We start from the raw sequence: 21,076 nt of genomic DNA, 5'->3' as shown, positions 1-21,076 counted from the left end.
GCTTAATGCACATTCATTCCACCTACTTACTGGTTTATGCCACGAATACATGGTTGAGGTATATCATTGTTACAATATCCCCTATCGAAGGAGTATTGATGGCTCGATTAAAGTTTTTGTGTGGTATAAATTATGCAATTTTATGCAAGCTAGATCAAAGTTTTCGTGTGGTATAAATCATGTTGTTTATGTGAGTGACCACGAATCATTTGTAACGCCACTCTTTAGAGCCTCCATACAAATCATGATGGCTATAAACTAAGACTAGAAAACAATTGTATGTAAGCAAGTCTAATTGTGGAAGGCGAGAGATCTTATAATGTCACTAGCACCCCTTAATTTTTGTTTGATCAAATGTGTTTACTTGTGGTGATTTAGTGTTTACCTATAGGTTGAACACTAAATAAACACAAAATAGTAATAGGTAATTGTGTTTTTTCTTTTGCATTGTTTGAATGGATGGTCATACTAACCATTTCATAGAATGTCTAGTTGCTCCCAATCTAGCAATATCATCTCTAAGATTCGGTAGATTTTGTCACATTGTTATCTAAAAATAAGTTGATGTGTATTTTCTCAATTACAATAAATGGCCCAACTTCAAAGGTGGATAAAATATTTCTCTATTCGAGATGCTAGGAACTACGACATAATTGGGAATCGTGTAATGCTTCCACATTTGATGATGGATATGGAACTACTAACTTGACAATCATGTTTATGGAGCAAATGGAGATTCTCTCTACAGTTGAGCGCTTCTTGCCTTCAGGTGCTTTATTATGTCACACAACTCGTGTGGTGGTCACTAGTGACATTAAAGTATCTATCTAATATCGATGCAACATATTTTACATACACTTAATATAATTGCATGTTTTCATCGAATAGACGGGGATACAAATGTTGTTTCGTATAGTCATAAAACTATCTAATTTACACATTGATGTCATATAGTAAAATATTTTTATATTAAATCTAAGCACTCCATCCAACATTTTGATAGACTCGACGGCAAGGTTCTAGAAGAGAATATTGAACATAGAGAGCTCGCAAACCAATCATGTAGCTTTATACTTTGTCATGTATGTACTTGTTAAGCACATATGTCAAAGCATGAAGTTTATTGTATGTTCGTTAGTTGTTTCCAAAGCCCAAGAATAGTCAGTTATGTGTTGATTCATTCAAAGCATGAAACATGCAATGCTATTTTATTGTAGTACTCTACAAAGGTTGTGCACCACATTATCCTTTAGCACATAATGTTGTGCATATATCCAATATGTAATAAAGATTCATGGACAAGTACTCTAAATTTGAGAAATCTTCAAATGTATAGAAGCACAATACAAGCAATGGTTTGGGAAATTGAATGAAAACAATGTTGGGAACATTCATCAACCAATAACTCTAGAGAACGTCCTTGAAATTTGGTCATTGTAGTCTTGGCCATCCATGATATTATTCTCAAGGGTGCCTTGTGAAAATATGGTCAAATAATTGACAACGTTTATTGACATCGTCCTAACACTTATCAGTGGCAAAACATGGTCACATACAATGCACATCTTGTCAATGTGCTTCTTCGCTTATATTTACCATTAAAATCCGAATCACTAAATTGACAAGTTATACAAGTTGGTCATTGTATAAAATGATATGTTCTCTAGTCTCATAGTCCAAGGCTTTCTTTCCCCCATTCTCTTGCATCCATGAAGAATGACAAATTGTGGGAGCGAGCATTATTTCATCAAAATATTGTCAATGCAACGAGAAACCAGATTTGGTCATTCTAGTGATCCAAATCCTCTTGCTTTTTTGTTATGTCTCCAAAGGTACATATGGGTTATAACAACAAACTTTTGTAAGTATAAATAAACACAATGGTAAACGTGAAACTGTTATAATCATGTGGTGACATTGATCCCCCAGCATCATCATTGATTAATAATTGTAACACCAAGAGAGTAATACTTAAGACAACATGTTATACAATGTGATCTCTTATATATTGTTAAATTTAATTTCACTACTTAAAACATGCGTACTTTCTTGTTTAAGAACAAACAATAATTAAATACTTTCACCAAATTTGTTTCCTAATTGCTGCACTACATTGTCCATAAACATAGTATAAACTTCCATCAAGAGGTATAGTTATGTACATGATATTAAATTTCATGGGATCAAGAGCCTCAACTTTCATGGAGTGTGTGCGCTCACGCACGCACGCATGCACACCCCCTATATATGTATGTGTAATACTTTCTTGTTTAAGAGCAAACAATAATTGCCACACTACATCGTCCATAACCTAGTATAAATTTTCATCAAGAGCTATAATTATATTAAATTTCATGGGATCAAGAGCCTCAACTTTCATGGAGTGCGCGCGCACACGCACGCACGCACACATACTCCCCCCTATATATGTATGTGTAATTTTTGACAAGCAAGGAAACTTACATATGCATTTTGTCGAAAGTTTTCCCTTGTTTACTTAGAGTCTTCCTAAGAGAAAGCAAACTTTCCCATGGAAAAGGAGAACCATCCTCGATCAACTTATGAAAAATAAAACTTGTGCCATTTTGGCAAATGCATGCCAATGGCGCAATGTGTTGAAAAAAAATGATAATATGGAGTCTCACATTTTTTGGGAGAAATTCCGTTGCTATGTTGAATAAAGTATATGAAGATATTGACCATCTTAAGGGAAACAAAGTTAGACTAGATTTGCCAATCAAATAGTGGTCATGTTACATTTGGAGACTTTGTGTAGAAAATACATACATATTATTATTGTGTGTTGGACATTGAAGCAATGAGTGATAATGATTTGAATGGTTGAAGGATGGAGAATTAGAGTTGGGATTGGTTTTATCATATCAACATTTTTGCTTTGAATAAAAGAATGATGGAAGGCTGAAGCATCTTAAAAAATGTTGCCTTTTGAAAGTTGCAATAGTCTCATGCAATCAAGCGATTCCTTTTTATTTCCACCAAATTTCCTTTTGAAAAAAATAGATAGAAAGTAAAATGAGGGAACCTTAGCATTTGAGCATTATCAAAGGGCATATTAGGAATACAATAACAATTATCTTCGCACAATATGGGATGCAAGTTGAAGGTGTTGCCAAGTCTAGCATGTTGATTGAATTTAGAGGAACATGTGCCATCCTTCGTGTAGTTTCGTAAGGTATCAATCGGAATGTAATGTGTGAATCATGTAAAAACTCCATTGCCCTATTGAATAGACACTAAAAGTATTCTAGGCTCCATTCTTAAGTTAGGTGAACATTGAGCTAACATAACATGACACGGTGCCATATGCACAAGAGCATTTCTCAAAGCTTAGAAAACTTCAATGCGGATATATTACCACCAGATGGACAAGAGTGTTGTCAATTATGGGAAACATGTTATAATTAATATAGGTTTTTGGTTATCGTCCTATTAAATACTACCACGATGGATATTCTCCATTTATAGTGGAGTGCATAGATCGACATGCCTCCAAATAAATAATGTTCCATTTATCATGCATGCCACCATGTCACTGTCCAAAATCTTTATGTTTCACCACCAAACAAGACAATACAAGCATAACACAATGTAGTGCACCACATGTTGTTACCCAAAAAAAGACTAATTTGTTTTCATGAATATGTGCACTTTATGCATAACAAATTGGGGTGTCACGATAACCTTACACCCTTGTTCACCCATCTCACATGTAGTAGCATTGTGGCCAACAGGATGATGACTAGACATATAGCTTGGCATGCTACTTCCTCGACATGTAGTGGTGAGCATCATATGTGTGCCAAGGACATGACATGTTAGGCGGACAAAGGCATCAAAGCATGGTGTTGGGGGGATGAAGCAGGCACCAAGACATTGGAGAAGTTTCTTTTGGGCGTTTACTTTTTGTCTTGTAGGGACCAACGCCCTAAACGAAGCTACAAATAAATAAAGAAATAATTAAATACATAATATGTAGGCAAACAAAACAAAAACAAAAAGCAAAAAGCAAAAAGCAAAAAACTAAATAAAAAAAATAAAAATAAAAACAAAAAAGAAAAAACCAAAAAAAAAAAGATAAAAAGAAAAAAACACAAAAGAAAAGAAAAGAAAAAACTAACAAATAAACAAACAAACAAACAAACAAACAAACAAACAAACAAACAAACAAACAAATAAATAAATAAATAAATAAATAAATAAATAAATAAATAAATAAATAAATAAATAAATAAATAAATAAATAAATAAATAAATAAATAAATAAATAAATAAATAAATAAATAGATCAATAATATTTTTCGTCTTCGTCTTCGTCTTCCTTTCTTCTTCTTCTTCTTCTTCCTCCGATTTCGCCATCGCCATCGCCTTCGTCTTCATAGAGAGTCAGAAAGGAAAAAGAGAGGAAAGAATAAGACACAGTTCTTTCATCTTCGCGAGATTCCTGCGCATTCGCGTCTCTCCCCATCTCTCTCTCTCTCTCTCTCTGAGACATATAATCTATATCCATATATAGTACCACAGTTTCTTTTTTTTTCGCCCCTGCAGTTTTTCTGCTCGACAAAAACAAAAACACAACCAAAAACATGCATCTTTCTGCTGTAATCCGAGCTTCTCGGACATCTTCCGGACGATTTTTGTCTCCTTCTTCGTCTTTTTCTTCTTCTTTTGCTTCGAGACCTCCTGCCGCAGATTCTTCTTCTTCTTCTCAATATAAATGTGGAATTGAGGTTCTCTCTCACACGCCACGAACTCCTGCTTCGATCTCTCCTCTGCAAAGATTTGCAAGAAATTTGTCAACGATGGGTACACCCTCTCAGACCAGTCTTCTTTCTCTCTCTGTTTTTAAAGGTTTTTGCATTAGATTATCACTTCCAGGTCACTGATTCTGAAAGGCACAGTGTTTGTTTTTGCCAGAACACTGCTCTAGCTTGTTTTACTTCCGTTAACTGATGCCAAACCACATGTGAGATGTGAATCGTGTGTTGAACTCCCCAATATGTTGTGTTAAGTCAAATATCCACTAATGAACTAAGCATTTTGTTGACCTGATATGGCTGTTTTAGTCAATCAGTCGCTTCTTTGAATTCTCTGTATTGGTATTTCTGATACATCAAGCAAAATATTTAGTATTACAGGTCTAACTGATCATCCATGTTTAGTTAAATTGCTTCTTGGCTGTGATAACAACCCTAGGCTCAATTGCCAGCACAATAACTCATACATTTTCTTAGATTAGAATAGTTTTCTAATATAGGTTTGCAAACAAATCCTCAAGTATACAAACAAATCACGATTTGTTTAATTCTAATGGAAGAAATGATTAATGGTCATTTAAGTTTCAAGGAGATGCACAAAAACACACATTTTATAATGATTAGCATAGTTTGTTAGTCTATGATTGCGACTTAATGGTACTGTAAAGAATATAAATGAAAATCAATTGTTAAATTGAACTGGTTTCAATATAGGATCAGGATCAACTACTATTGAGCATGTATTTAAATATAGTTACAAAAAAAAGAAGCAATGCTGCAGTTATGCTCAAAGCTTCAATCTAGAGTAGATACTGTTAGAATGCTCCATTTTCTTGTTTCTCATATTCTTTCTTTTTATGACTTCATTTTTTTATTCAGCATCCTCGAATCCCTTCAAGTTTACGGTCACAGATCTGCAGAATCCTGAGGGTGGATCATATGGTAAATACTACAGTCTACCTGCTTTGAACGATCCTCGAGCAGGTGAACCTTCAGTCATTTTCCCATTTTTTTGAGGCTGAGTGAAACTCTGAAATTTTAGTGTATTAAACCACCTTTGCCTGTGATTATTTAACTGAGTTAAATATGATATGTCAGATCTTGGTTTGACTGTGAAACAACGGATTGATTTTGCTGATGAAGAAAGTGTGACATATTTTCTTCAGATACATTGCCTTTTTCCATCAAGGTTTTGCTCGAGTCTGCAGTAAGGAATTGCGACAATTTCCAAGTTTTGAAACAAGATGTGGAGAAGATCCTTGATTGGGAGAATACTTCTCCAAAGCAAGTGGAAATTCCTTTCAAGCCAGCTCGTGTTATTCTGCAGGTAGGAAATCTGCCACTCGTTTTGTAGTTGAATTGGTTGATTCTGGTCACTGTACATGCGTTATTCTCTCTGAAGCCAATGGTGTCGAAACTTGGATTTTGATGAATACTAGAGAATTCAGTAGCAAAAACCAATACAAAAGTGTTCTAAAGTAAACACTGTACACAAATGAATTTGCATTGTGCAGGATTTTACTGGAGTTCCAGCAGTTGTAGATCTTGCTGCCATGCGTGATGCCATAAAACGTCTTGGTGGTGATGCCAATAAGATAAACCCATTGGTGAGAATCTGACTGAAATAATTTACTCATTGTGTGTTTCTAGAATTCATTTGCTAAATTTGTATGCTTCCAGGTACCAGTTGATCTTGTCATAGATCATTCAGTTCAGGTAGATGTTGCGAGGGCAAAGAATGCACTTCAATCAAACATGCAACATGAGTTTGATCGGAACAAAGAGAGGTTTGCATTCTTGAAATGGGGCTCCACTGCATTCAAGAACATGCTTGTCGTGCCTCCAGGATCAGGAATAGTGCATCAAGTAAGTCAAAGATGAATCATAAATAACTTCAAGAATATTATTGCTGTAGACGCATTTAGTTTCACACAGGAAAACTTATGTTTGAACTTTTTATGAGCATCCAACAAGTCCAAGATGAATTAGCTATCTGCTTTTTTTGTGCATGTATTTTACTGTTGAAGTAATTATTTCATATTATTTGCAGTTAGGGATCATTTATATAGAACGCTGCCTGTCGCATAGCATAGAATACCGCATTGGCATGAAATCTTTTCCTTAAACACAAGTTCCATTTTCTGTTGAATTTTGCAAAGTAAATACAAATTTAAAGTTAGTGATCGTATTTTCTTAATCAGCATCTTGTGGCTTGAAACATGAACCTCAAACAGAGTCTTGAAGTCTTTTTACCTGTTAAGTAACTGATTTGAACATCCTGGTATATGTACTTCAATAACATCTGTCATAAACGCTGATTAATAAATAATTCTCAATAGGTCAATTTGGAATATCTTGCAAGAGTGGTTTTCAACACTGAAGGCATCCTTTATCCAGACAGTCTTGTTGGGACTGATTCGCATACCACTATGATTGATGGTCTTGGTGTTGCTGGTTGGGGAGTTGGTGGAATTGAAGCAGAAGCTGCTATGCTTGGACAAGTGAGTTGTCACTGGTTTTTGTGCTATGCTGCTTGCAATCTCAGTATTACGTGAACTTTTTCTTACTTAATGCTTCAATGGTAGTGCTTACTATGTATCACTTACTCGAATATAGTAGTATGTTACTACCACTATCCATATTGCACATTATCTTCTTAAGCTTGAGGACGGGTACTTATGACATATTCTTATCTTTTGCAGCCGTTGAGTATGGTACTCCCAGGTGTGGTTGGTTTTAAGTTAAATGGGAAGTTGCGCACAGGTGTGACAGCTACAGACTTGGTGCTTACAATCACCCAGATTCTGAGAAAGCACGGGGTGGTTGGAAAATTTGTGGAGTTTTATGGTATTTTTAAAACACCTGGAATCTATCTAGCATTTGTTTTCATCAAGTGTAAAACACTAAAAACCACCAATCTTTTTGGATATTTACCAGAATACCCTTAAGTTTTAAAAAATGTACCAGAATATCCTCCCCCCCAATTGCTGGAAACTTGTGATCTTCAACAAGGTTTTGGTGTAATATAGGTCCTGGGATGTCTGCATTGTCTTTGGCTGACCGTGCAACGATTGCAAACATGTCTCCTGAATATGGGGCTACTATGGGTTTCTTTCCTGTTGATCATGTCACCTTGCAATATCTTCGTCTGACTGGAAGAGATGAAACCAAGGTAAGTTATTCTTTCATCTCATCATCACAAAGACCACTGTATAAAATTTCATTTGTCTTAAAATATCATTCTCTTCAGGTCAAAATGATTGAAGCTTATCTGCGTGCAAATAAGATGTTTATTGATCACAATGAGGTAGGTCATTTTCTTTCTGATATTTCTGCGGTTTTGATTTTGTATTGTATCTAAATTGGCGTTCTCTACCAAAAAATCTGCAGCCTCAGACAGAGAAATCATACTCATCTTATCTGGAATTGAATCTGGGAACAGTAGAGCCTTCTCTCTCTGGACCTAAGCGGTATGGTTGCCGAAAATACTACGGTGGTGCTAAGTCTAAACTTTATCTGTGAATTGAGATGTCTGCAATAGTTTTGAGCATATTTAATCAAATTTTGAACAGTCCACATGATCGAGTATCGCTGAAGGACATGAAAAACGATTGGCACGATTGTCTTAATAACAAAGTTGGCTTTAAGGTAAATATTATTCTTTTTTCACTGCAAAAGATAAAGCTATTGTGGTAATTAATCTAGCATATTTGAAAGATCCTTTTGCAAGGTAATGTGCTAATCATTCCAACCTTTTTGGACTCCCTCTTGCGTCAGCTATAGATTGAACTTGCTATGATTATTTGCATTTCATGACTGTTCGGTAGGGATTTGCTATTCCGAAAGAGGATCAAGGTGCTGTCTCGAAATTCACATTCGATGGACAACCAGCAGAGTTGAAACATGGGGATGTGGTTATAGCAGCTATTACTAGTTGCACGAACACCTCAAACCCAAGTGTGATGCTTGGAGCTGGGCTTGTAGCGAAAAAAGCATATGATCTAGGCCTCCAGGTATTCTTGCTTGCTAGGTTTAGATATTCATACCCTTGTGACATGAGATCTGAACTGGTTTTTACAATAGGTAAAACCTTGGATCAAGACGAGTTTAGCACCTGGTTCTGGAGTGGTGACACAGTACTTGAAGCAAAGGTCTACAATCCACCCAATATACCTTCCAGCAATTATCAATTAACTTATATATTATATATATATATATCCTGACTGGGTCTGAAATGTTTCTGTATGTTTTGGTATTTTCAGTGGATTAGATAAGTTCTTAGACATCCAAGGCTTCAGTCTAGTTGGTTATGGTTGCACAACATGCATTGGCAACTCGGGAGAGCTAAATGAAGCAGTGGCAGCTGCCATTGTAGAGAACGGTACCTCGTTGTCTTCTGAGTCCTAATCGATTTTGTAAAAGCATGCAATTTCATCTTTATATTTTACTAAGTTCATGAGTCTTCTCTCAAAAAGCATGTTCTATCTGCAGATATTGTTGCTTCAGCTGTACTTTCTGGCAATAGGAATTTTGAAGGCAGGGTACATCCCTTGACTCGGGCAAATTATCTGGCATCTCCGCCACTTGTGGTGGCATATGCTCTTGCTGGAACTGTAAGTATTAATATGGATGTATTGTTTTAGTTTGATATGTTCAGGTTTCGTTCACTCGTATTCAAATCAATTGTGAACTTCTGTGTGCATTTTTTTTCATAATACAGGTTGATATTGATTTCGAGAAGGAACCCATTGGAACTGGCAAAGATGGCAAGGAAGTGTTCTTGAGGGATATTTGGCCTTCCACGGAAGAGATTCTCCAAGTACTGTTGCAGATATTTAATGACACTTTTTGTTTATTGGGATAAAAAAGCAATTTCTATATTTAATGTTATGTTGAAAACATAGGTGGAAGAAGCTTCTGTGCTACCCGAGATGTTCAAGTCCACTTATGCATCGATTACAAAGTCTAATGCTATGTGGAATGAATTGGCTGCTCCTGGTGGTGCATTATATTCATGGGACCCTAAGTCTACATATGTTCATGACCCACCATTCTTTAAGACAATGACATTGAAGCCACCTGGCCCACATGGTGTGAAGGATGCATACTGTCTCTTGAACTTTGGAGGCTTTATTACAACTGATCACATATCTCCAGCTGGTAACATTCATAAGGATAGTCCAGCTGCCAAGTATCTGGTTGAGCGTGGAGTGGAAAGGAAGGATTTCAACTCTTATGGAAGCCGTCGTGGCAATGATGAGATCATGGCAAGAGGAACTTTTGCTAACATTCGCTTGGTAAACAAATTTCTTAATGGAGAGGTTGGTCCAAAGACTATTCATGTGCCATCAGGAGAAAAGCTCTATGTTTTTGATGCTGCCATGGTAAGCTTGTGGAATGCGTAGTCCTCTTTGCTTTTTCTGAAAGAATAAATCAATTGAATGAACTCATTCAATTTTAAGGTGACATTTTCATGGTAATTATGTAATATTTTTGTGTAGAAATACAAAGAAGCAGGTTTTGAGACAATCATTCTAGCAGGCGACGAATATGGAAGCGGAAGCTCAAGGGATTGGGCAGCCAAAGGTCCATATCTACAGGTAAATGTGCACTCTTACCTATTTTGTGAATAGATTAGAATTTCGATTGTCCAATAGGAGGCCAACTTTGAAGCCTCTGTAGCGGTGATGTTATGTTTTTCTTTCAGATCATGTTATATGACATGTGTCTAATTTATGAAGCCTCTTTGGTGAATGCCTATATTGTGTAGCTTACGTCAGGGGCACATTTTGCACTTAATCCTCACGTATTTTCATTTGGGCATAGGGTGTTAAAGCAGTCATCGCCAAAAGCTTTGAGCGAATCCACAGGAGTAATCTAGTTGGAATGGGAATTATCCCACTTTGCTTTAAGCCTGGTCAGGATGCCGACACACTTGGTCTCACAGGTTATGAGAGGTTCTCCGTTGATCTCCCGACTGATATAAAATCCATCAAGCCTGGGCAAGACATTGAAGTAACCACAGACAATGGCAAAAGCTTCTCTTGTACCCTACGTTTTGATACCCAGGTATTTGAATATTTAATGAGCCCTTGTTATCTCCCAAAAAAATTATTAGATTGCAGTTATATATATGAGCACTTAATATGATATGTAGCCTGTATATTAAGAATTTCATTACCATGATTGTCTTCCAGGTGGAATTGACTTACTTCGAGCATGGTGGGATCCTCCAGTATGTGCTTAGACAGCTCATTGATCAGTAGAAAAGTGTCTTCATTGCAGGAACCAATGAACTCTCAGAATGAATGCACTATGCTTTCTTTATTATAATGCTCTTCTGAGTATACTAGCCTAATTGAGGGGAGGGTGTTTGTTTATGGAGCATTCCATGAAGAACTATGGATGTAATAATGCTCATGTTTAATAAATTTTGACCTTATTTGGAGATTATCTATCACTGGCTATAGATAAATGGCCATTACATCAATTAATTTGTCAACGCCTGTTCATAACACTCCATAGAAGATCAGTTGTATGGAATAAGGCTCTTATTTGATAAACTCATGACCTCGTTCAATTCATAAACAAAGGTAATAAAGACAGAATTCCAAACCTTCTGCATTGTTCTCTGCTGATTTTCACAATGTGCCCCATTAGAAATGGAAATATAACAGATGAATTCTGCATTTACCGTTGATTTGATTATGTTGGTGATTGTCGTCTGTCTTAAATGAGGATATTCTAATGTCTAATCTCTTTCAGAGTTATTTTGATTTCGACCTTATGAATTCCCTCAAATAATGCTAGTAATATAAGTATTAAGTAGATAGAGGAAGAAGCACAGAATGTAGAGGCTGACCAAAATAGTTTAGGTTTCACTTATCCTTTTTTTAAGATAGGTAAATAAGTAGAGTGAGGGAAAAGCACAGAATGTAGACACTGGCCTAAATGGTTTGGGCTTGACTCTTTTTATAAATTAGGTAGCTTTATTCATGTCATTGAGCTGCAGGCTGCATGTTTTACATCACCTTGCCCCATTATTTCATATCATTGAGTTATGATTCCCACAGATTGTGCTACTGCTAGAGGTACCACTCCCTAAGATCACACAAAAAGAACCATGTTAGTGCAATAATGTCTTGGTCATGTTAAATAGGAGATTGAAGCAACATTAAGCATGAGACCTTATTTTCATTTAATGCTAGACGGGTTTTGAATGTGGGTTGGGTGTCCCATGGGCAAGCGAACAATGTATCGGTATGGAAAACTGTTCTGGCCCCCTTGTGTTGCTTCTATGACGTACCGCGAGAAACATTCTGAAGGTCATGATGTCATAATTTAGTGGTGACTAATACCATCTATATCACATGGACAGCCTGGGTTCGATCCCCAGCAACAGTGCTGATGATATGCAATCCTGTGGTTTACTATTGCGAGAAACATTAAGAAGTTTACGATGTTGTAGCATAATGGTGACTATCCTGCTTGTCACGTGGATAACCTGGGTTCAGTCCCTGGTAACAACACCAACAGTCGGGAGGGTTTCAAAGATTCCTCAAATTTCACAAATGTCAAATACACCTACATCCCGACCTCTTTTTTTACCTCTAATATGATGAAGTAGTAGCTAAGAATAATGAACACACTCCCCAATCTAGTTGTGCTCTTTCATTTGATTCAGTAATTAGTCAGAACGTTAACTTTTTTGGTTTCTTCATCTATTTTCTTACCAGTCATTGCTAAGTTAAACCATGGCTTCCTTGAATGTTTTTAAGGTTAATATTAATTCCATGTAAAACCCATGGCGCTCACAAGGCACACAGCTTTGACAACAGTGACAAAATAACTGCTGATGTGTCTCTTAAAACATTTTCTTATTAAAACATATTGGTTACAAGATCCATCTACAGGGGCTTAACCACAGCCAGCATGCACCAAAGTAGCAGAAGCTAGTGGACAAAAAATGAATGAATGTACACTTCCAACAGCTCGCCAGTAGTGTTGTAAGTGGATAAGTAGGTAAGCCCCAAAAGTGGGGTGACTCGTGTGCAATTACAAATGAGCCAAAGTGACGAAGCCAACATATCTGTTATCTTATATTTGTTCACCTGAATGATAGAAAAAGAAAAAACTTATCAGGCTCAAAATTGTTATCTGAAGTATATTTGAAATTACAAGACCCTAGCCAGAAAACCTACAAAAAAGTTGGAACACCAGCTATGTTTGCGATAGTCTTGAGTTTGTTTGATGAAACCCTCTAATGCTACATTCATCAGTCAACCAAATTAACTGAATTATGAGCATCGGCTATTGGATGAGAAATCACCACATCTGTGGAATCATTCAAAGATTGAATAAATGAAGTATGTTTAACTTCAGCACATGAAAAATTCAAATACAACTTAGGATCATTGACTGTACCTCTAATCTGTCGCATTTGCATTTGGGATACATTGTCGATGCTGATTCACCAGTAATTGAAAGGCACTAACTTTCCTCGTCCAATACGCAAGACATTGATGTTGCCAATCTAATGCCTCAATAGCCTACACACCATGTTAAACAGCTATCTCTGAATCTTCACTCTCTTAATCCTCTCTGAAATCTATATTGTTGAGTTTTAAGTTTACCATAAAGGATACCATAATACTTACTATTGCTGCCTCTCAAGTTTAAGGACGAAATAACTATGTAATAGTTGTAATGATGAAATTTTTAATGAACTTGAAATAGAGAAATTGAAGGCTGACATATGAACCAAAATAAGAAAACTTGTAAGTTAAGGAGAGGGTCATGCCGCCTTGAAGAAGTATTGGATCTGATGAAAAAATGAAGTTGACAGACTTGAAATAAGGGATTCCCATGGTCACCTGATTGTACTGCTATATTTTTTCCTAGCAATTACAGAACCATTATGAATGGCACTTACTAGATAAGAGATCACTCTATTGTAGAATAAGTGCTCAATAAATGGAGAAAGAAATGGATGTCAAGCACCAAGTCAAGGTAGCTCAGGAGAGGCTTTACCACACTGACCAAATACCAACTGTAACAACCCCTATATAATTCTGAAAGTTTTTGACACACATGCCAGGTTCATACAGGTCTCTGGAGAAATGCAATGAATAATTTATGCACCATATGAGTTTCTTTCAGGTCAAGTGCGTGCTTGCAAAAAGCTCAGTAAAAAACGGGGCATCTTATGGATGGTTTCAATCACACCTCGCAAAGATACACAACCCTTTTTTCAGGTTGATACACACAGACCACTACGAAGAGCTGGAATTTTCTCTTATGTAGTTCAGAAGGGGAGTCATTATTCATAAGAGTAAAATGCTTTCCATGCATGGTGTGTCATCAGATATGCAGAAGATATCACGGCCTAATCATAGGAATGGGTCAGTCAAGTCAGAAAAAACAATTGCAAACTAAGAATTCTTATGTTTTAGTATGTTAAATTTCAAGAATAATTGAACTTGCTATATCTGGCAATTGAAATTTTTGTAATTCTACAATATAAGTTGCGAACATATTTGATCAAGTTCACAATAATCAACTTCATTAAAGATTATGGAGCAATAATACGCATTTCTTACCTTAATAGTAATTTTCACAACCTAAATTTCTAAAAAATAAATAAATAGGTTTACCTTAATAATATAAGGTGTAGTGAAGCCAAACAAATCCATCCCAGAAACATCCTCTGGACAGACTAGGCCTAGGCCATGCTGCAATTGAACTGACATATTTACTCTCTCTTGTACCATTTGCCAGCATCTATCGATGTTTGGATGTATAAATATCTCACTGGGACAATCCTCCATAACCACCTACCATTCAAGTTCTCAAATTTTATTCATAGATAAACAACAATGTGCCATACACTAATTTGTGATAAAGTTACCTTAAAAAGGGGTTCCAAATTGTCAAAATCCATTACTTCAGATATGTAAAAGCATGATCGGCAAGGATCCAGAATACTAGGGAACAGAATACGGCTGCAAAAACCTGCTCTATTTCATGGAAAAACTGCAGTTGAAGAATCTGGAAAAATGCAATGTTTCACGTGCTAAAGAGGACTTATTGAATGTGACGAGAAGATTCTACTGAAACAAAACGTCAATACCTGCAGGAAAGATTGCATCTTTGTTGTGCCAGGAACTCCCTGTCACAAGTCTACCAGTATTAAGAAGCTGAACTTGACAATCAGTTTTTTGTAGCTGCCCAAGAGTATAGTCTACATGGCCTATTAAGGGTTCTGGCATCAAGTACTGTGAGCATTCCACATTCAAATCATTGGAGCAAAATGATTTCTCTAGATGGTTAATTGGAGCTACAGAGAGTGATCCAAAGCTGCTCCAGATATTAGTCTGCTCTCCGAATGGTGGAAACTGACTTTCAATCGGACATAAGCCCTTGTCTGCACTATCATATTCACTGTGTCTAGAATTAGGTATGTGAGTGCTATTACAAAAGGATTGACTTTCAGCATTATCTTCATCATCGCTGAGGATAATCATCTCCACATTCTTTTTTTCCTTTGACGAGTGTTCAATAACAAGAGGTTGCTCAGTTTCTTTCTGACTGACCACCAAACAGCCAGGTACAGCAGACACTGAAAACCCATCATCCTTTCGTTTTTCTTGTGCCAGAAGCAGTTCAGGATTTTTCTCATTCTCTAAGTTCCTAAGGAAGGCATTCGCTGCATCAAAGTCCAAACTCCATATAGGTGTCATAGGAATGCAAGTGGACCTATGTCTACCATTGGGTTCCAGCATAACTGAACTCTCATACATAGCAGCGGACTTGGTTCCACAGTTATAGGACAAAGAATTGGGTTCTAAAGTTACAGAATCCAGATCAATTATGACACAATTATTTTGGGGAATGCATCTCTCCTTGCTAGAAGCCCTGGAATGTTCAACCCCAGAGTCTACAGTTAAATCATCCAGATCAACTGTTGCAAGATTATTGTGGGTAGAGCATCTCTCGCTGCTAGAATATCTAGTATTTCCAAATTCAGTACGCACTTCCAGCAATTTCTTGACATCACACAGGTTATCAGTATTCCCTTCCAAAGCAGCCACAAGTGCATCTAATTCAGTCAAGCCATACCGATACAAAGCTTGCTTCCTTGTTTTTTCACATGAACAAAGCTCATCAATGTGTTCCAAACATGCATAATGCTCAGATCCACATTCACACTCTATAGCAGAAAGATGGAGGTCGTAGTGGCACACTAAACATTCTCTTTCATCAGTTGCATCAAAATTCCTATCCATTTTCTTCACCGAAACAAAACCTTCTACATTGGCTCGCCTTGTGCGTTCCATATTCACACGATTCTGCAAAGAGACCAGTCATGCATTATGTACATGTTATAAACCAAAACCATAGCCCCTCATACATAGTTTCTACAGATGATATCCTTACCTTGAGAACTGTCAAAAGAGCTTCATAGTGAAGACCAAATGAATCTTTCCATGCAGCTAAATCTGCAGTACCTTGCAATTCAAGAAAGTGATATGATATTGCTATCGCTTTTTTTGCTGTCTCAATCAAAAGTTTATCATGTGAAACAGTGCTTCTCCGCATTTGTTGCTTATAAAGTTCTACCGCAATCTGGCCTCGTGGTAGCCAATCAATTGGTGCTACATTCACTGCTTCAGCACAGTTGAATCCACAATTGAATCCAGCATGATAGGCTCTGGGAAAAGTAACAATAAATTCTCCTGCCTTCTGCACTGCTCTATATACTGGAACTCCAGCTTCTTTCAGAATGGATGGTGATAACTGTGTGACCTATGATAGACAGCCAAAAACAAACTCAAACAAATACTTATACCTAGGAACGGTGAAAGATTAGTCTGTTTATGATGCACAAACCAGTTTATGAAGAAGGTCAGGTTGTTCCTCAAACAAATCTGGTAATTGCTGTTTCATGGCATCCTCCAATTTATCTGCTGCGTAAGCCGGTACACCATACCACACCTTTGGCGAGCCAAAATGCATGTAGTTTAAAGAGTAGAAATGATGATCTTCAACATGCTGTAAGAACCTCAGTAGAAATTAATTATAATCAGTTTAAAATGAGGAAGAAACAGCTGGTGATTTAAGAATGCAATAATTTAGATAGCAACAGAACATTTGGATAGAGATTAAGAAAACCAATAAGGTGATACAACACTTTCAGTAACTGGACGCTCACCCAGCAGAAAGATGAGAAGCACATTCCCACATATAGCCATGGTACTACTACTCCAGAGATCTCTGATTCTTCAAATGACAGTACAGATCCTGGAAGCTTAGCAATATTGTTCAAGTTCCAGCCTGATCTTGTGTATGAGCTTGGTTCTATCCCTTCCATGGCTCTTGGGAAGCCACTACCGAATACTCCCGTCTCAATATCTGCTCCATACAGCACCTGCACATAGAATACAATTCACTATAGATATTTTTCACAGCTATAAATATGTACGTTATACCACTAACTACCTCTAGTTGCTCTGTTGGATGTTCCACTATCCGCCAATACTCTCCTTCAATACATTCAATGGATAGCTTTTGGTTTGATACAGAGTCATTGCAAACATCCTTCAATCCAAAATACTCCTCCTTAAACTGATGTGCATATTTTTCAAATGCACTGAGAGTAAACGCTGGGCCTGGCTCAAAACCAAACTTCCCTTCTTCATCAGAACTGGCAGCATCATTATCATCTTCTCTGACTAACAGAGCCTCTGTGCTATCCCTTCTTAGTCCTCTATTTCGTCTTCTCTGTCTTTCCTTTTCCTTGACTTGAGCTTTCCGAACTTGCAGCTTGTCTAATTGTTGCACTCTTGTTGGCAACCTTACAGATTTTTTCTCATTGTCTTTCAGTAGGCACGGAGGTCGCCAAGAGTGTGGAGGAACAATCCGACATATACCATACTCCTCAACTTCTGCACGTATACTAGCAATATACTTCATTGTGTCCCTGAATTCCTGAATTGGAATCATTTTCCCAATAAATAATCTATATTATTAGACCATACTAGGACTGCATAAGAGAGACACTCACTTCATCAAGTGGACAAAAAACCGGGGCATCCTCGAGCACTGGCCTGCATCCAGCTTCAGGTCTCCATCTTGCCAAGACCTTTAAAGAAACAAGATTAATGCTGAGACATAATCTGAAACTGCAGCATATTAAATTGCGAAAAAATGTTCTAACCTTTTGGCATCCTTCACAATTTTTACAGCCCCTGGTAACACCAATTGGCAGCGGAGATGAAATGGAAAAAAGGCTACTCTGCATAGCCAGAATTACATATAAGATCTTGTTCAATTGTTGTGTGTGGGTTTTAATGCATATTTCCCTTATCTACAAGTCAGTATAAATTGCCTCCCAATTGTTTCATACATGTAGCATGTATGATGCTGTATACCATTGTTAGACATGAGTCTCGCAAGCCTCACAAGTCACAGCTCGTCATATGTTGTGCTTGTCTAATATATCATATTATAGTGGTATATTAGCCCTTACACTTCCATTAATTGAATGTGTTAGCACTAGCTTGCACTCGTTATACTAAAAAGAATTTCCTTCATAAAGGGTACTTCTTACTTTATGATAGACAATCGTCATAATGGTGCATACCACTGTCTCCTTCAATTGAATGTAAAGCACTAACTTCCACTGGTTTTTAAAAAAAAGTAATTTCCTTGCTAAAATGCACTTCTCCTTCCTATTATCAGACATGCAATCGCTAAAATGTAGCATTGCACTGTGCTATATACCAATGTCATAATGCTATGTGGCTTCTTCATAACCATCCGTACCTTCATTATTATGGTATATTATACAATTCTTCCATCAATTTAACATAATTTCAAAACGATACTAGCTTGTGCTTGATCATACAACAAGAAAAATACTTGCTTGCTAAAACAAAAGGATCCACCACGAGACCACTAACCTGTTCAGAATCAGATTCTCCATCTTTATTATATTCGCCATCGTTTTCTCTTTCTTCTTCTTCCAGACTAGAGCCAGGATAGCAGAAATTTATCCACGGTCGATTGTGTAGAGCTTTTCTAAGTGTTCTTTCATCATCCTCATCATCGTCATCGTCATCGTCACCACCACCAGTATCGAGAACAAACACGCTACTACCAGAATCCAGCAGACGTCTGGAGGATTTCGAGGCATTTGAAACTGAAGGATCTTCATTTTCGCGCACTCGCTTCAAAGTCAATACCATATGGCTTCTGTGTGATGATGAGCAAGAAGCAGATAGTCCTTTCTGCATTTTTTTCGATGCTTCGTCTGTCTTCTTCTTCTTCCTCAATCCTGTTTCATCCTCGAGATTGTCTTCCACTAGTAAGTAAGATCGTAACAGGAGAAAACGCAGACCCAAACCCTAATGAGAAAACATCATCATCATCATCATCATCATCATCATCATCGCCATGGCCATGGCCATGGCCATCATCATCGTTCTCATCACCACGAGACCACTAACCTTAAAACCCAACCCGGGTCTCACGAGCCTATGTCACGACTCACATCTAACCCGGGTCCGACAATCGGATCTATCACACCTAACCTACGTCTGACAATCGGATATGTCACGTCTAACCCGCCCATGTCTGACAATCAGACGGTTGGTTCGGACTGGTCTTCGGGTCGGGTTTGAGTCGACCCCGGCTTCGACGTCGAATGGCCGGTTCACTCCTGCTGCTCCTTACTCCCCCTCAAGCTCGGTTGGCCTATGGTCGAAAGACCTAGGCTCGTCATGAACTACCGCATCTTGTCGACTCCCATGGCCTTGGTGAAGATGTCAGCCGTCTGCAGGTTCGTGTTGATGTGTTGCAGGTTGACATCCCCCCGCTAGAACACGTTCTTGGATGAAGTGATAGTGCACTTTGATGTGCTTGGTCTGAGCATGGAAAACTGGGTTTTGGGCCAAGTGGATGTTGTTCATGTTGTCGCAACACATGAGAATCAGATACTTGATGGGAACGCCCAAGTCCTTCAATATTCTCTTGAGCCAAACAACTTCACATGCGGCTACGGTCGCGCCCCTGTATGGCGACAATGCAATTGTCAAATGTTTCTTACTACTCCACAATATGGCACCCCTGCCGAGAGAGAAAACAAGATGGTGGAAGGGTTGAAGCACTTATACCCTTTTTGCTTGAGTGACTACCCTACGACTATACATTTTTCCAACTTGGCATCGAGCTTTTGCTGCTTCTCGTCGGGAATATGTACATATGCAAATGAACCGAATATCCTGACGTGGGATAGATCTGGTTTCTTCCCATAGAACTTTTCGCAGGGGGTAACATTGTGCACTCCTGATGTTGTGCAACGATTCATCAGATAGACGATCGTATTCAGTCCAATATGACTTTGGTAGATGTTTCTCATTCATCATTGCCCTTGCCAACTTGAGTATGTGTTTATTCTTACGTTCGGCTACTCCGTTCCAATGATGTGTGTGTCGGTAGGTAAACTCCCATCATATTCCTTATTGTCGAAGGTACGTTCTAAAGGTGTCGAAGAAGTACTCTTTGTCGTCTTCCAATCAAAGGCCTTGGAGATGCCAACCGGTTGCCTTTTCAACTTTGTTTTTGAACTTTTGGAAGTGTCTGAACACTTCGCTCTTCTGCCACATAGGGTAGATCCATGTGTTCTTGGAGAAGTCGTTGATGAATGTCACGTAGTATCAGCAACCACCAAATGTTGATGTTTGAGTTGGTCCCCATACATCTGAATGTACTACATACATCCAGGATTCCTTTGCTCACGTTCCTCTCATTCAAGAACAGTTGACGATGTTATTTGCCAAACTAGCAAGCTTCACATACGCCGGTACTCTCCTTTTCGGTAAAAAGTCAGAAGTCAGATGACAACTCCTTTCGACTACATTCCTTTGAGCTTTTAGAGGTTAATGTGACCAATTCATTTATGCCACAACTCTACGTCAGTGTCTCGGCCTTTTGGCCCTTGGCATACATTGCTGATTTTATCTCGTGAGAATCGAGGATGAACAATCAGCCTTCTCTTCGGCCACGAACGATAATTCAGCCTTCTTTTTCGATGAAGCAGCCTCCATCATTGAACCCAACTTACATGTCATGTTCTACAATCTAACCGACCGAGACTAGATTCTTCGTTATTGTTAGAACATGCAAGACATTTTTTATGTGGGTCTGATTCCCTTCTTCACCGAAAGGGACGTTTCCGACATGTTGAATGGGGTGAATTGTGTCATCCCCAGTTTCCACATATCCGGGTCGTTCGGGCTTTT

General features: G+C 37.9%; 2 protein-coding genes across 5 annotated transcripts; one reads left to right on the top strand and one right to left on the bottom strand.

Annotated features, from left to right (window-relative positions):
* The first annotated feature begins 4,353 nt into the window (after nt 1–4,353).
* On the top strand, nt 4,354–11,390 carry LOC147853878 (aconitate hydratase, cytoplasmic-like). The gene is made up of 20 exons (XM_087332595.1): nt 4,354–4,824; nt 5,655–5,759; nt 5,942–6,102; nt 6,290–6,382; nt 6,456–6,641; nt 7,115–7,276; nt 7,478–7,622; nt 7,805–7,947; nt 8,026–8,082; nt 8,166–8,245; nt 8,348–8,423; nt 8,603–8,788; nt 8,859–8,926; nt 9,038–9,156; nt 9,267–9,388; nt 9,496–9,594; nt 9,680–10,159; nt 10,277–10,375; nt 10,602–10,844; nt 10,973–11,390. The coding sequence occupies exons 1-20, from the start codon at nt 4,605–4,607 to the stop codon at nt 11,039–11,041; spliced, it is 2,913 nt and encodes a 970-aa protein (XP_087188721.1). The 5' UTR covers nt 4,354–4,604; the 3' UTR covers nt 11,042–11,390.
* Nucleotides 11,391–12,638: 1,248 nt separating this feature from the next.
* On the bottom strand, nt 12,639–19,244 carry LOC147853877 (lysine-specific demethylase JMJ18-like). 4 transcript variants are annotated; one of them, XM_087332099.1, is made up of 13 exons: nt 18,737–19,244; nt 17,992–18,069; nt 17,839–17,916; nt 17,274–17,762; nt 16,987–17,202; nt 16,665–16,826; nt 16,212–16,580; nt 14,905–16,123; nt 14,683–14,786; nt 14,429–14,608; nt 13,200–13,324; nt 12,977–13,109; nt 12,639–12,886 (listed from the first exon to the last, which is right to left on the bottom strand). In XM_087332099.1, exons 1-11 carry the CDS (start codon nt 19,067–19,069, stop codon nt 13,202–13,204), a joined length of 3,351 nt encoding a protein of 1,116 aa, XP_087188225.1. In that variant the 5' UTR covers nt 19,070–19,244; the 3' UTR covers nt 12,639–12,886; nt 12,977–13,109; nt 13,200–13,201. The 4 variants fall into 4 exon arrangements, with proteins under 4 accessions (XP_087188225.1, XP_087188226.1, XP_087188227.1 ...); XM_087332100.1 differs by having other exon boundaries at nt 12,977–13,067; XM_087332101.1 differs by lacking the exons at nt 12,639–12,886; nt 12,977–13,109; nt 13,200–13,324 and having other exon boundaries at nt 14,469–14,608; nt 14,683–14,791.
* Nucleotides 19,245–21,076: the final 1,832 nt, after the last annotated feature.

The sequence above is a fragment of the Azolla caroliniana genome, unplaced genomic scaffold (assembly GCF_043228905.1).
Source record: "Azolla caroliniana isolate FFs.n. ecotype wild unplaced genomic scaffold, voAzoCaro1.0.p SCAF_16, whole genome shotgun sequence".
In the NCBI taxonomy this organism is placed as follows: Eukaryota; Viridiplantae; Streptophyta; class Polypodiopsida; order Salviniales; family Salviniaceae; genus Azolla; species Azolla caroliniana.
Note: the sequence above shows the minus strand (reverse complement) of the source record. Positions and strands in the feature narration are given on the sequence as shown.

Excerpts from the sequence above, each read along its gene's own strand:
- LOC147853878 (XM_087332595.1), top strand. The coding sequence starts at position 4,605 with ATGCATCTTTCTGCTGTAATCCGAGCTTCTCGGACATCTTCCGGACGA. Across the intron at positions 7,277-7,477 it reads AAGCTGCTATGCTTGGACAA|CCGTTGAGTATGGTACTCCC; the intron begins GTGAGTTGTCAC and ends TATCTTTTGCAG. Across the intron at positions 7,623-7,804 it reads AAAATTTGTGGAGTTTTATG|GTCCTGGGATGTCTGCATTG; the intron begins GTATTTTTAAAA and ends GGTGTAATATAG.
- LOC147853877 (XM_087332099.1), bottom strand. The coding sequence starts at position 19,069 with ATGCAGAAAGGACTATCTGCTTCTTGCTCATCATCACACAGAAGCCAT. Across the intron at positions 17,917-17,991 it reads ATTGTGAAGGATGCCAAAAG|GTCTTGGCAAGATGGAGACC; the intron begins GTTAGAACATTT and ends GTTTCTTTAAAG. Across the intron at positions 16,124-16,211 it reads CTCTTTTGACAGTTCTCAAG|AATCGTGTGAATATGGAACG; the intron begins GTAAGGATATCA and ends GTCTCTTTGCAG.